General features: G+C 38.0%; 1 protein-coding gene across 2 annotated transcripts in view; it reads left to right on the top strand.

Moving 5' to 3' along the window:
• The window catches only part of ANAPC4 (anaphase promoting complex subunit 4), a 52,932-nt gene that overhangs the window by 326 nt on the left and 38,848 nt on the right, over positions 1 to 13,758 (top strand). For both annotated transcript variants that reach the window (XM_023638275.2, XM_014738762.3), the window contains exons 2-14: positions 61 to 199; positions 3,056 to 3,161; positions 4,871 to 5,003; positions 6,562 to 6,636; positions 6,782 to 6,808; positions 6,898 to 6,942; positions 7,575 to 7,659; positions 8,321 to 8,425; positions 9,746 to 9,829; positions 10,935 to 11,021; positions 11,433 to 11,497; positions 12,231 to 12,273; positions 12,387 to 12,463. In XM_023638275.2, the coding sequence (XP_023494043.1) occupies positions 71 to 199; positions 3,056 to 3,161; positions 4,871 to 5,003; positions 6,562 to 6,636; positions 6,782 to 6,808; positions 6,898 to 6,942; positions 7,575 to 7,659; positions 8,321 to 8,425; positions 9,746 to 9,829; positions 10,935 to 11,021; positions 11,433 to 11,497; positions 12,231 to 12,273; positions 12,387 to 12,463 (1,061 nt within the window). In that variant the 5' untranslated portion in view covers positions 61 to 70. The remainder of the gene's footprint in view (positions 1 to 60; positions 200 to 3,055; positions 3,162 to 4,870; positions 5,004 to 6,561; positions 6,637 to 6,781; positions 6,809 to 6,897; positions 6,943 to 7,574; positions 7,660 to 8,320; positions 8,426 to 9,745; positions 9,830 to 10,934; positions 11,022 to 11,432; positions 11,498 to 12,230; positions 12,274 to 12,386; positions 12,464 to 13,758) is intronic.

Below are 13,758 nucleotides of genomic sequence, written 5' to 3'. Positions count from 1 at the left end.
GGCTGGGGGCGAGGGCGGGCCGGTGGCCCCTGCCGGCCTCCGACTGGGGTGTCGTTGCAGGGCCGCCCCCATGTTGCGCTTTCCGACCTGTTTCCCGTCCTTCCGGGTGGTGGGAGAGAAGCAGCTGCCGCAGGAGATCATTTTCCTGGTCTGGTCACCCAAGCGGGATCTCATTGCCTTGGCCAACACTGCGGGCGAGGTGAGTGAGCCGGCGTGGAGCCTGAGGGCAGCCAGCGCGTCACAGACTGCCGTGGCCTCAGTTTCCCCTTCTGTGGACTTGCCGGGCCAGCTGTCTACCCCGCCCCTCCCTTCCAGGCCATCTATAAAGTATAAGTGAAAGTATAGGGGACCACATACGGGAAAAATAACTTATATGCCCATTTGCCTTATTGTATGGCGAAAACAACAGTTTTCGCATAGCTTAACGTGATCATACAATCCTGCATCCCCAAGTCTTTTTAGTCACTTATTTGTTAAATGGGCTTTTTAAAAGCCCACGGTGTGTCACTCATGAGCTAGACATAGTAGTAGATCCACAGACACTGTCCCAAGTTTGCCTACAGTTGAGTAGCAGGAGAAAGATGAGTTATTGTCAAACTTTAGCTGCAAATGTGCACGCATGTAGCTGCCACAGAGGATATGTTTAAGAATCTTTATTCTGTTGTCCATATTTTATACTGTGTGTTGGATAGCCACATCCCATTAAAAATCCCTTTAAATTAAACAGGGAGTGAAGCTTTCCTGAATTGCTGATGGGATGTGCATGAGTGTTGTCAGCATTTCTAGTTCAGGCTGTATCACACTTCATCAAGTATAACCCGGTTGTGCCCACCTTTCTGCTTAGAGTTATTTGTTCCTGACAGCAGTTTTGTAAGGAAACCTTCACCTGTGCATCTTTCCTCCTTTGGCCTTTTGGTGGGTTGCCTGATTGTTAACTGGCCAGGTGAGACTTGTGTTGGGTGCAGCCAAACTTGGAAACGAGGTGATTAGGAAAACTGGGCAACCAGAGAAACTTAGCCGCTTTCAAAGCTGCATCGCTGTGTTCCCTGCCATGACCCCGTCCCCAGGTTATTGATGTCCACTTTCTCAGGCCCTCCATCAGATCATCTAGTCTCCCTCCTCTGCCAGGGTGCTTTGGAGTCTGTCATGGCTCTAGAGAGGGGTGCAGATAGTACAGCCACAGCAACAGGAGGGAAGGGAGAGAATAGGGGCATCACTGTGATCCGTTAGATGTGATAGTGGGCACTTGTTAGTTCCATTTTCTCAGTGAAGAAGGAGCACTACCTAGGAGTGAGGATGGAGAAGAAAATATTGGAAGTTTGTGGAGAAAGGAGAGGTATGAGAAAGCTGACGAGGCAGGTGGACTGGGGAAACCTAGTAAGATTGCTGGTTAGTGTTAAGAGCCACCCAAGTTTAGTGTGTTGTAGTTTGAGGGAAACCAGTGAGCGTGACTGTATGTGTCTTTGCTATTCTGTTCAGCTCTGTGGGTGCAGGCATGGTTGGGTTTAAGCAGGGTTGTTTTGGAAGTATGATAAAGCAAGAGAGATACAAGAAAGTTAAGTTATATGGAACAGGAGTTATTGCAATGATGAACCCTGGATTCTAACCTTATTAAGGAGGCAAATGAGGGCACGGGTGGGGTGAAAAACAACAAATAGATGGTAGAATCAATAGGTTGTAAGGCTTGGTGAGGTTGAAGAATTGGAGTTGAGTATTAGTAGGGATGAGCTGGAAAGATAGAGGTGGTGGATGGAAAGCAGGAGGTTTGAAACAGGTTATGGTAGCATTGTAGTTGTTGAAAATGGTAAGGTCAAGGGCGTGACCCTGGGAGTGACTGAAGTCAGGTAGAAGATGTGATCATTGGAGGAGAGCTATTTTAGAACTAAAAAGCCAGGATTTTGTAGTTGTTGAAATCACAAAGAATGATGATGAATAGTATGGGAAACAGTGAGTGAGCCAGGAGTTCAAATCTTCAAGGAATGAGGGGAACGGCCTAGGGGTCTGTAGATGACTCCAGTTAAAAGGAATAGCGGGTGGTATGGTCTGGTTGCATGTGATTCAAATTTAGAGGATTTTAGAGAAGAAAAATCATCCAGCAATGGCATGGAGCATCAAGGAGGAAACCTACTTCATCTCAGCCCAGCGCTAGTCCAGGGGATGTGGGCTGCACAACAGCCACTGCCTGAGACTGCCGCAGGGAAGCAGTGTCCTTGGTGAGAAGCACAGTTCAGAGAAGAGAATGAAGGTGTAGGGGATCCTGACGATACCTGACCGTGAATTCTGGAGCACAGAGGAAGGGCTTCAGGCGTAAGGAGTGGCAGAGGGGGGCTCAGGAAAGAGCACTGAGTCTCAGGGATGAGCGATTCCTTGGGCATCCCGGCTTCCCTATGGTGATTGATGTAACCAGGAGTGAAGGACGTTGTGCGGGCAGAGAGTGGTGGTAAAGCTGTGAGTGTGGGGAACTAGGGTGTGGCGGGATCTTCAGGAGCACGTGCAATTCTGAGTCCTTTTCTCCCTTATTTTCAGTGGTGATAATAGAGGACGGAATAGGGGCAGTCTTAGTTTTGAAGCACAAGGGGCTTCATCTTAACCTTGCAAGGTGGGAATTTACCTGTATAGAAATGGGCATTTAGATTGGCTAAGTGACTTGTCCAAGATCCATGGCCAGTAAGTGACACAGCTGAAGCTAGATGCCAAGTTGTCTGATTCCAAGTTTAGTGTTATTTGACTATATTACAGCTACCTTTCTAGTGCTATCTGTGTTCTTTCTTTTCGTCATCTTCTTGGACAGACTTCTCAATAGGTAAGTTTCCTGTTGACATAAAAGATAGGAAAATGTGTAGGGTACAGGGTTAAATTAGACCTTCTTGTTTCACCATTTCTTTGAAAATATCTTAAGTTCATGCAGACACAGAATGAATTCTTCTAATTTCTTCTGATAGCTAAGTATTATACTCAAGAGATGATAGTTTAAAAATCTGTAGTGGAGATACAGGTTTATTTTATTTTCGGGAATGGATTTTTATTTTCTGCCATTATATCTGTTTTGTCTTAGGTTTTACTTCATCGACTTGCAAGTTTTCATCGAGTTTGGAGTTTTCCACCGAATGAAAATACAGGAAAGGAAGTGACGTGTCTGGCTTGGAGACCAGATGGCAAACGTAATGATAGTATTATAAAAAATACTGTTTTGTTTTTCACAAAAATATTCTGTAAGGAAAGCTTATTTCCAGAATTTATTATTCCTGTTATATACTGGAATTCTAAGTACCAGTTTGGGGAGCTTTGCTTTTTAGAATGCTTTGAAGTATTTTCGTAGAACTCATATTAATTCTAGCATCTTGTTTCTAGGTATAGATATCTCTAAAATGAAATCTGACTTCTTGGCAAAGACAACTCTAAAATGAAATCTGAGGGAAATGTTCTTTCAGCTGTCTTGTCCTGCACCATTAGGCCCAGGCTTCACCTGCCACTCCCCAGTCACTTCAGTGCCGTCATGGCCTTTTTCTCACGAAAATGTAATTTAGCATTAAATGTGTAGTTCATAAATATTCTCTTTGCATGTATGTTTGCCTCACCAGAAGGACTGTCAGCTCTGGCCCCGTTCCTTGCATTTCTTTATGATCTTTCTCCTGCTGGTGCCCTTTATGTTGTAGCTTGTTACCTTGTAACTTGTTAGGGCTCTGATGTCTGAACTCTCCTCTTCCATGTGTTGTTTACAATGACAGTTGTTATTTGAGCTGTTGTACGCATATGGTCAGTACATTAAAATACTGTAAATCGTACAGCTTCAAGTTCATCTGTATTATTGGTGTTTTAAGAAAAAAAGCGGAATTGTTTTTGTAAAATGGTTTGTACTCCTCATTGCTTAATTTTTTCCTAGATAAATATGACTAAGTATGTAAAAATGCCCTGAAAGTCTATCACTTACAGATAGCTATTCCTATCTGTACACATTTTGTTCTGCTCCTGTTTTATCTTTTATTTTTTGACAAAAGAGTATGTGTAAAATTAGAGGACTTTTGTAAGTAAACATTTTGAGATCTTGAAGTATTCATCCCCAAACAGCAGGATGTCACAAAGAAGTCAGGAAAGTCACTGTGTGTTAAAATGTATTTAAGTAGATGATATTTTTATCATTAAAAAATATGTCTCCTGTTTTTGGACAGTAAAATAAGGTTTCATTAGGTAATTATTTCCAGATTGCTTTAAGTTGTTGTGGAGAGGAGGAGGCCAGGGCTGCCTCACAGCTAGCAAAGTTGCATGTCTTGGTGTACGGTGAAACTCACAGACCTCTACTTAGAAATTCTTATATTTGATATGTTAGGAGATGTTAATAACTTACGTAGAGAAACGGTACGCGATAATTCAGCCACAGTCAAAGAAGACGATTCATCAGTGTTTGATGGCCTTGTTTCTCACTAAGGGTTGGAAACAAACAAGGGGAAAAAAAGCCTTTCCAGAACAAGGCAGATGGAATCACTTCTTACCTTTTAGGCATGTTTACGGGACCAGTATCTCTTGGTGATACGATATTGATGTCTGTCTGTTGAGACTTGTTCTGTTTTCTGCTTGGCAGTGGGGTTCCAGTCTAGAGGCTGTGAAATGTAGGGTGTTAAGTACTGTACACGAGAAAGTAGGTCACTTGTGAGAATCTGAGTGCTTCAAAATAAGCGTAGATGATAGCGTAACTATGTGCAAGGAATCTTTTTAGTTTTTAAAACATTACTTGAAGGATTTTTAGTTCAAATAGTTCCTATGATTTCAGTGTATTTAAAATAAAAAAACTGAGCAAGGCGTGAAATACCCATTTACTCCTTTCAGATGTTTCTCTAATTTATTCTGATTATTTCTTCTTACCTTCTTTTAGTTTTGGCCTTTGCTCTTGCTGATACCAAAAAAATTGTTTTGTGTGATGTGGAAAAACCTGAAAGCTTGCACTCCTTTTCTGTGGAAGCTCCAGTTTCTTGTATGCATTGGATGGAAGTGACTGTGGAAAGCAGGTAGAGTAATAAAGAAGAACTCCTCTAGTCACAATGGGACGTTGGTGAAATTATCATTTTTCATAATGGAAACTTAGGAGTATCTGAATGTTGAGTATGTGAGCGTTGCATTTACCTTTTTGTTTTAAGTTTATCAAGGTGAAATTTTTTAATGCTTTGTTATAGTTTTTTTTTGCTCTGAAAAAATGTGTTTTCTTATTGAAATAATAATGCCTGAATGGCGAAGATTTTTCTTTTCTCTTTAGTTACTTTTAGTAGTTTATGTTAATGACTTATACTTTCAAATAATTAATTAAAATTACTGATTAGGAAATTGAAGTTCTGTTTTCCTTTTCACTATATATTTCATCTGGAGCTTTGGTTTTTTGTGTCTTAGTAAGTATTCTTAGAGGATGAAAAATGCTAAATTGAGCATTCTGTTTTGATGCTGACCGGATTCTTTCTGTGTCCACGGTCTCAGTGGGTTTCTTGTTACATGAAAATAATTTTACCTTTGTCTACATAGTCAAGTAATAGACCAGGTTTGTAGTAAAGATGGCCTAAGGGATCCATGGGTTTAGCTAATACTGAAAAAAAAATTGTTTCTTTTTTGAGGAAATGTGATAATTTTCTCGCCATTAGCTTTTTCTTTCTAATTAAATTTTAAGTTAATAGCAAATGAGTTTGTAAATGCTGAATATTATTTGACAGCTTTCCGTAGGGGGGCCTGGAAAGAACTGGATAGCAAGGATCTAGCCTGGGGTTTGGAATTCACTGTAGACTAAACAGTGATTAACCCTTCATGGAGTAATCACAGATTGCAGACAATCACGTGAATTTATAGGTCGGCAAGCAGAGTGTACCGTGTGATTTCCGTGCCAGTCCAGTTACCTGCTAAGTGTATTCCTGACACTCTTTCTCCTGACAGTTTAGACACGTTAGGTGGAGATTCTAGAGTCTCTCAGGACAGCTGCTATGTGTTAAAGTGGGAAAAAATGCTTGTTGAGTCACTACCTTTTCACTTGCTCATTCCTTTATTTCCAACCTTATTTGGAGGTAGAATTAAGAAAGAAAAAGGGATAAATCAGACTTTTTCGACACGCATGATGTAGTCTTGTATACTTGCTGGGTTGTCAAATCTCCATATGTGTATAAGTCATAGAACCCATAATTAAATGGTATAATAATTGCAGTGTTCTTTACAAGTACTCTTGATACTCATATGTTTAGTGTTGGTTTTTAGATGAGAGTTAAGAAATCATAAATTCTCAGTATCTAAATAATTCGTATGCTGAGGAAATTATTTCTTAATATTTGTTCCTCTAAAAGTAAAGTGGGTAGGCTGATTTTTTTGCAGAAATAAAGCCCTTTATAAAGGAAGAATTTACTACTTTTCTGTTTCTCATTTGTGATTGTTACAGTGACTGTTTTACACTGGTAAAATATGTGTGGCATTTGTTTACTTGGTAATGCATAATATATAAAACTCGGCAGCTTTTTAAAAAATTAGCGTTTTTTTTTTTACTGGAAAGAGAAGTAAAGTTGGTGTTTTTATAATGCTTGTTTTTTTTCTTTTTAGTGTTCTAACATCCTTTTATAATGCCGAGGATGAATCAAATCTTCTCTTACCTAAATTACCTACATTGCCAAAAAAGTAAGTATCAGAATTTAATTTCACTGGGATTTATCTTGTGGATTTCTCTTTCCTTTATTTTTAACACTGTGACAATTTTCTTCTGCATTTTAAAAAATGTGTTTCTATTAAGAGTATTTTTTTACCCTAATCTCCGTTTTTCTAGTTATAGCAACACCTCAAAAATATTTAGGTAAGTTATGCTTTTTTTATTTTCAAGTAAGACAATCTTTTGTTATTTAAAAGAGTTGAAAGATAACTCGATTTATTTTTACATTTCAGTGAAGAAAATTCTGATGAAATTATTAAGCTTTTGGGAGACGTCAGGTAAATCTTGCAGATATCTTAAATAACAAGTCTAATTTCTTAAAATTAATATTTGAGGCAATTTGCAGAGTTTTAAGGTCAGTTCCTTTATTTGTCATATTATTTCCTTGCTGACAAATTAATATCTGGTATTAACATGTTTTTATTTTGTGGTCTTTGATTTTGTCAAGTTTTAATAATATTATAATGTACCTTTGTTTACTTTAATAAGTAAAGGAGGATAGAAGTACTAATTTCAGAAATTTAAATTTAAGTATTCAAGTTCTTTAAACCCATTTAATACATTTAGTATCTGAGCCATGATAAAACTGATGGCGCTTGGTATTAGCTGTGAAAAGAATTGTTTTGTTATTGAGAGTATATAAATACAGTCATTGTTAAAATAGTATAGTTTTATTTTACTGTGAACTGCTTTTAATTTAGGCTAGAAAAAATTTATGTTGTTCCTTTGGGGAAAAAAAAAAGTAAGCCCAATGTGATTGGCTGTTGCGCTTTGGGGAGTTTGTTTGGTGTTTCAGCTCCTCACGGGGAAGCCGTAGCACGCAGATGACGTGAGAGCAGAACAGCTTCTCTCTTGGTTTGAGAACTCCTCTTCTCTGTTGTCCTCAAGTTGTTGAATTACTTTTAATTAGGCTTAATATTCTCGTCCTTGGAGGAGGCTCTGGATTTATTGAGCTTTATGCTTATGGAATGTTCAAAATTGCTCGAGTCACAGGGGTAAGTCTTTTCTTGAAAATTTTTTGTATCATGTCCCTTAGAATATAGCAGCTAACTGATTTATGGAAAAAGAATAAAACACTGTTTTTTTTCCTCAGGTTCAGTTATTGGAATTATTTGTTCTTAAGTGTTGAGGATAATTTTGTTAGTAAGATAAAATAATCCATGAAGATTAGTGGAATTAAAGTTTTTTTCTCCTTCACCAAAAGATTGCGATGATACACTTGATTATGATTTAATGTTTGTCTAGCCTGTGGTAGATGGGAGCTCCGGTTTGTCAGTGAAATGTGATTAAAGTTATCAGACGCAGTCTTATGCTCAGTACTGAGTCTACGGTGCTTGTTCAGTCAGTCTTCTCCATAGCTTTTTCATCTTCTTCTTACCATTCCCTAAACGGGTAAAAAATACCGTAGACTGTGTGGAATATGTTGGTTCTCCAGTGCTTGGTTTGGGACCCATGATGGGGGTGAGGGGTGGGCGTGTGTGTTTTTCTGTCCTTTGACGAGGTGGATGCCTACCTTCATCTGCTATGTGGTGTATGTAGCTAGGTGTGTGTGTTTCTACTTCTCAGAGCTCTGGATTTCTGCTTCGTGTATTATCCTAGGCATATGCCACCTAGCAATAATACTAAACAGACTGGGGGGATTTTCCTGTTTTACAGATTGTTGGTACTTGTCTTGCATTGTGTTTATCAAGTGATTTGAAATCATTATCAGTGGTCACAGAGGTTTCTGCCACTGGTGCTTCAGAAGTTTCATACTTTCAGGTGAGTACTGAAGCCTATAGCAGTAGAGAGTAAATATATTTTTTAAAGGTTTTATAGCTTTTTATCATATATATCACTGGATTCTAGTGGTCCTGGAAACAAAACAAAGCCAAAAAATTGACTTGGAGCTTTTAATTCTTATATACAGAATCTTAGTATAGTCAATACCTTGTTATTGTTCCCATGGCCCAGTATAGTTTTTCATAAAAACAGTAGATAGTCTATTAATGACCACATTAATTGAGAATAAAAGCTAATATTTATTACTCCTTTAATATGTGCCAAATACTGAGCGATTCCATGTAATTAATTCATTTGAATCCTCACAGTAACCTAATAGGTCAGTACAGTTATCATCCCCATTTTATAGATCAGTAAATGGGCACACAGAGAAACTGTGGAACTTGCTCAGTGTCACAGAATTGGAAAGTGATGCTGGGCAGTCTGGCTCCAGAGTCGGTTCTCTTAACCAGTGCATTGCTTCTTGTGTAAGATGGTCACTTAATGTTGGGAAAAACCTTTTTTATTGTGTTGTTTGTATAGTAGATTGTGGAAACTCTTTGGCCTCCTATATTTAGATTGTAGCCTTGCCTTCAAGAAAATCTTCCCCAAATTTTCATCTCAAATAACCCAGCCACTTAGCCTAAGTATGTGTGAACTCTCAAACAAAAGTAGAACAAAAAAGATGCAAGATGCAATGTGTATAGTGCTTTCCAGTGTTTATTGTTGCATTCAGAGCATCAGAGAACTCTTGACTTCCTGATTCTCTGGAACGCTTGTTCATCTTTGCTTTTCATCTTAAGGTTCTGTGAAAATGTGATTTCCAGGATTGCATTTGGTGCTGTAATAAAATGACTCACTATTTCTTTGAAGTGTATAATAGGTATTTTTTAACAGCAGCTTTGTTGAGATGTAATTCACATACGATTGTAATAGATATTTAATTTGTATTTAGCAATAGCCTGTAATTCCTTTAAAAATTTTTACATGTTTGTGATCATTTTTTAAATTCCTCATAATAGTGTTAGGAAATAGATTCTTATGTTTATTCCAGCTATGTAGAGGGGATTTGCTAACCTAGAGAGAGTGATCTGTGAGCAGTTAAACACAGCAGATTAGAAAATGCTGAGGTTATGTTCTGTTCATCTCCAGGCTGTTAACACTCAAAGGGAGCGGAACTCTGATAGTCTTGCTGATATGTAGCTGGACCTTGACTCTTCTCAGTTACAGGGTTTTTTTTTTGAGTGGGAGGGACTGATTTATCTTTAAAAGAAGTAAGTGCATCTGATTATGACTAACTTCATTATTTTGTTTTTACAGCTTGAAACCAATCTATTGTACTCTTTCCTACCTGAAGTAACTCGAATGGCCAGAAAGTTTACTCACATTTCGGCTCTTTTACAGGTATTTATTTGTAGCTTGTTTAATGTGAATATTTACTATAGATTTCTAACGCTCTGTAAATAAAAAAAATGAAAATTTTATTTTATAAAGCTATCTATCTGTGGTAGAGGTGTCTAGTCTGATAATCTTATATATCCATTAAAGCAAGAAAAAGAAATTTAATTGAAAATCTACTCCCACCCATCTCTATTTCTTTGAAAGAAAAAAGTGGTTTAAATTTTTAAAAATATTCCCACAAACAAGATAACATTTTGGAATTTTAAAAGTTTTATTGCAAGTAAAGTATTATGGAAAACAGTCATCGTATCAGTTAGCTTTTGTGCATGATAAACTCGCCCCAAATTAGCTCATGATTCTGTAGGGGCTGTGTTTTAGTCTACAATTCAGGCTGGGCTCAGCTGTAAGGTTCTGTTGATCTGGGCCAGGTTCAGCTAATATTGGCTGGGCTTGGCCGTACGTTGGTGGTCAGCGGCTGATCTAAATGTCCCTTAGCTCTCATGGCTTTCTCTAGGCTTTACATTCCTCATCTCCCAGCAGGCTAGCCCAGGCTTGTTTAAGAAGTGGTGGCAGTGGCAGGGGTGTTGAGTGGAAGTGTGCAAAAAAGCCTTTTGAGGCCTTGGACTGACAGTGTCACTTCTGCTGCGTTGTGTTGGTCATAGCAAGACACGAGGCCCGCCCAGATTCAAGGACTGGAGAAATCAACTCTGCGTCTGGATAGAGGAGCTGCAAAGAATCATGGCCTTTATTTTCAGTCACTGATTTACTTGATGTCAAAGATTTCTGGAAATCAGTGTCTTATTTAAGGATCCTGTTTGAAAATCAAATAGCTGACCAAACCAGCATTTTAACACTTAGTATACATAAAACATATCTTACAAGTAAAAAGCTGGAGGATATCTGTTTTGCCAGATAAAAACTTAAGAATGTTTGATAGTTAAGGGATTATCAGGTGTTAGCTATGGTCTTCTCTCTCTTAGGCTTAACTGAGTTAAAAGTGAATTCTGGATTTCTTTTGAGACAATTGACAGTAAGAAGTACATATTATTTAGTTAGCATATTGATTTAAATCTTTTTTACTATTTTAATATTTTCTTCTTGCTAATAGTATATAAATTTATCACTGACATGTATGTGTGAAGCATGGGAAGAAATACTAATGCAGATGGATTCTCGTCTCACCAAGTTTGTGCAGGTAATGTAACTGGTGTTTCCCATAGAAGGAGTTAAAGAAGGCATATCCTTATTTATATTATGAGGTATTTGAGAACAATCGATCTGATTCATAAAAGGCTAAGATCATGATTTCTTTCAAATGTGTTGGTCTAACCTCAAACCACTTGCTCAGAGGGAAAGGAGTCTCTTCCCCCTGGTGCAGCTTAGGTGGAGACAGGGCTGTGAAGTGGAACAGGTGGGGCTTGGGGAGTACGGGCAGGTGTTAGAAGAGCTGACTGGCTGTTTTCCAGTAACTGATATTCAGATAATCAGTTTACATATGGATTTGAAGGAAGGGTAAGGAAAAGAAAAGGAGTTGTGCTCCTGTAATTTTGAATAAATATGCTTGTGATTTAAAAAATACATATCATGATTTTATCATTTTGTCTAGGAAAAGAACACAACTACATCAGTGCAAGATGAGTTCATGCACTTGCTGTTGTGGGGCAAAGCAAGGTGGTAAACTCCTCTTAAGTACTCTTGCTTTTCATTATTTTTGTAAAGTAGTTTTTTTATTTCAGAAGTAATTCCTATTGTAAAAAAAAAAGAAAATTCTGGTGCACAAGAACAAAAAAAAATAGTATATATCTTTCCAGGCTTTTCTTTGCACGTACTTTTTTATGTAAATGTGATTATTTTGTGTGAGTATACTATATATAGTGTATGTATTTTTTAAATGTATAAAAATTTTAAAAATTGTACATAGCCAAATCAGTCTTTTTTATAGTATTTTCCTTAGCATTACTCTTAAAATGACCTTTCCCATCTTAAGAGTATTTAAAGATTGATCTGTATTTTCTTCTAGAGTTTTTTTTATGGTTTGTTTTATTCCATTTACATGTTCCAGATGTGCTTTATTTGATTATATGCTGTGGAAAACTAACTTCTTTTTTCCTAAATGTTTAGATAATTGAGTGTAACTTATCGAGTATTACACTTTCTCCTTACTGATAGGAAATGCCATTTTAGCATATAGTACATTCTCATCTATACTTCAGTCTGTTTCTGGACTTTGTTTCCTTTTCTGTCTGTTCCTTTGTGAGTACAACAAAGTCTTAATTTTTGTTGGGCTATTTCTTTTTGTTTATTTTTCTTTAAAAATCTTGTTTATACTTTGACATTTAAAAGTTTTAAGTGATGCATTCAGATTTGAATACAAAAGACTAAAAATACTTCTTTTTCATTGTAGTGCTGAGCTTCAGACCCTCTTAATGAACCAGTTAACAGTGAAGGTGCAGTTAAAGTATCTTTGTATTTAAATGGCTGTGAACACATTCTTAATTTTTTTTAGAATTGTGTATAGTATCTTATTTGTATGCTAAATGTATTGTCTTCTCTTATTTAGGGCTTAAAAAAACTTGGCCAGTCTATAGAGTCATCGTATTCCAGTATACAAAAACTGGTTATAAGTCACTTACAGAGGTAAGAAGGTGATGCAGAATTTTTTGGTATTGCATCTACACGTACTTGGCATCGGTCTGTTTTCTGCAACCTTCTCTTCATCATCTGGCATTCTCTTTTTGAGCCTTTTCTAGCTAAAATTGTTGCTTTGGCATCTGAGGGAAATCTTGGAGTGCCCATGGTTTAGAGTCAGTAATGATATAATTCTGCCTTCTGAACAAATTTCCCAACATCTTTTCTCCAGGCTAGGCCCTGTCTGGGCTTTTTTCTCAACCAGAAAACCATGAAGTATATTTTAAATAGGGCATATACCCTTTTTTGAGCAGTGAAATTAAGTATATTTTTATATTCTATCGTTTACAAAGCACATTATGTATTTTTGCATTTACCACCTCAGCAAGATGTTGGTTATGATTATCCTCATTTTACACAAGAAGAAACTGAAGTTCAGAATGGTCATGTGGCTGGCCCAGAGTTACTAAGTGTCAGAACCAAGACTTTGTCCCAATCTTCATCTCATGCTGTTTCTAGCCACAGCTGCCTCGGTGAAGCAGTTTGCAGGTGGATGCTCAGTGTGTGACTTAAATTTTGATAAGTCCCTGTATGCTGAGTCCCTGAAGCAAGCTGCATCACCGCTCCCTCGGATTGCTGCCGTACCCTCTGGCCTGGTCTCCTCCAGTCCGCACTGTGCCCCCCCGGATGTCTTCTCCACAGGCCATCTGATCATGTTGCTCTTGCTTGAGAACTTGCAGTGCCTTCCCATTGCTCTTAGCACCAAGACCTTTGCATAGCCTTTAGCACACCTGCCTTTCTGCTTCACCCACCCTGGTGGCCTTCCCAAATGTGACAGTTTTTCTCCTACCCAGGGCGTTTGTACATCCCTTTTGCCTTCTGGAACACTCCCACCCTGCTCTTCACTTAGACTCTTCAGCTCTCAGCTCAGATATCACTTGTTCAGAGACGCCTTCCCTAATCCCCATTAGATTAGATGAGATTCTTCTGTTATAGCTGCACTCTGCATTTCCTTCAAGGCATTTGTGATGGTTGAAATGATACGCTGTCTCATTGTGTGGTTATGACTATCCCCGCATTAGCTTCGGTGCCACGAGGACCCTTGCGTTTAGTTCACCATGTGTGCCCAGTATCTAGCACAGGGCCTGACCTAAAGTTGGAGCTTAATAAATATTTCTTGAATGTTGAATATTGAATATATAGCTGTTGGGTGAACAGGATGATCATATGACTGTCTTAAAAGGGCCAAGACTAACTGTGGAACGTAATTTGATCTTACAGAATTTAATCTTGTGGTCATGTAC

The sequence above is a fragment of the Equus caballus genome, chromosome 3 (genome assembly GCF_041296265.1).
Source record: "Equus caballus isolate H_3958 breed thoroughbred chromosome 3, TB-T2T, whole genome shotgun sequence".
In the NCBI taxonomy this organism is placed as follows: Eukaryota; Metazoa; Chordata; class Mammalia; order Perissodactyla; family Equidae; genus Equus; species Equus caballus.
This window is presented reverse-complemented; position numbering and strand designations above follow the sequence as displayed.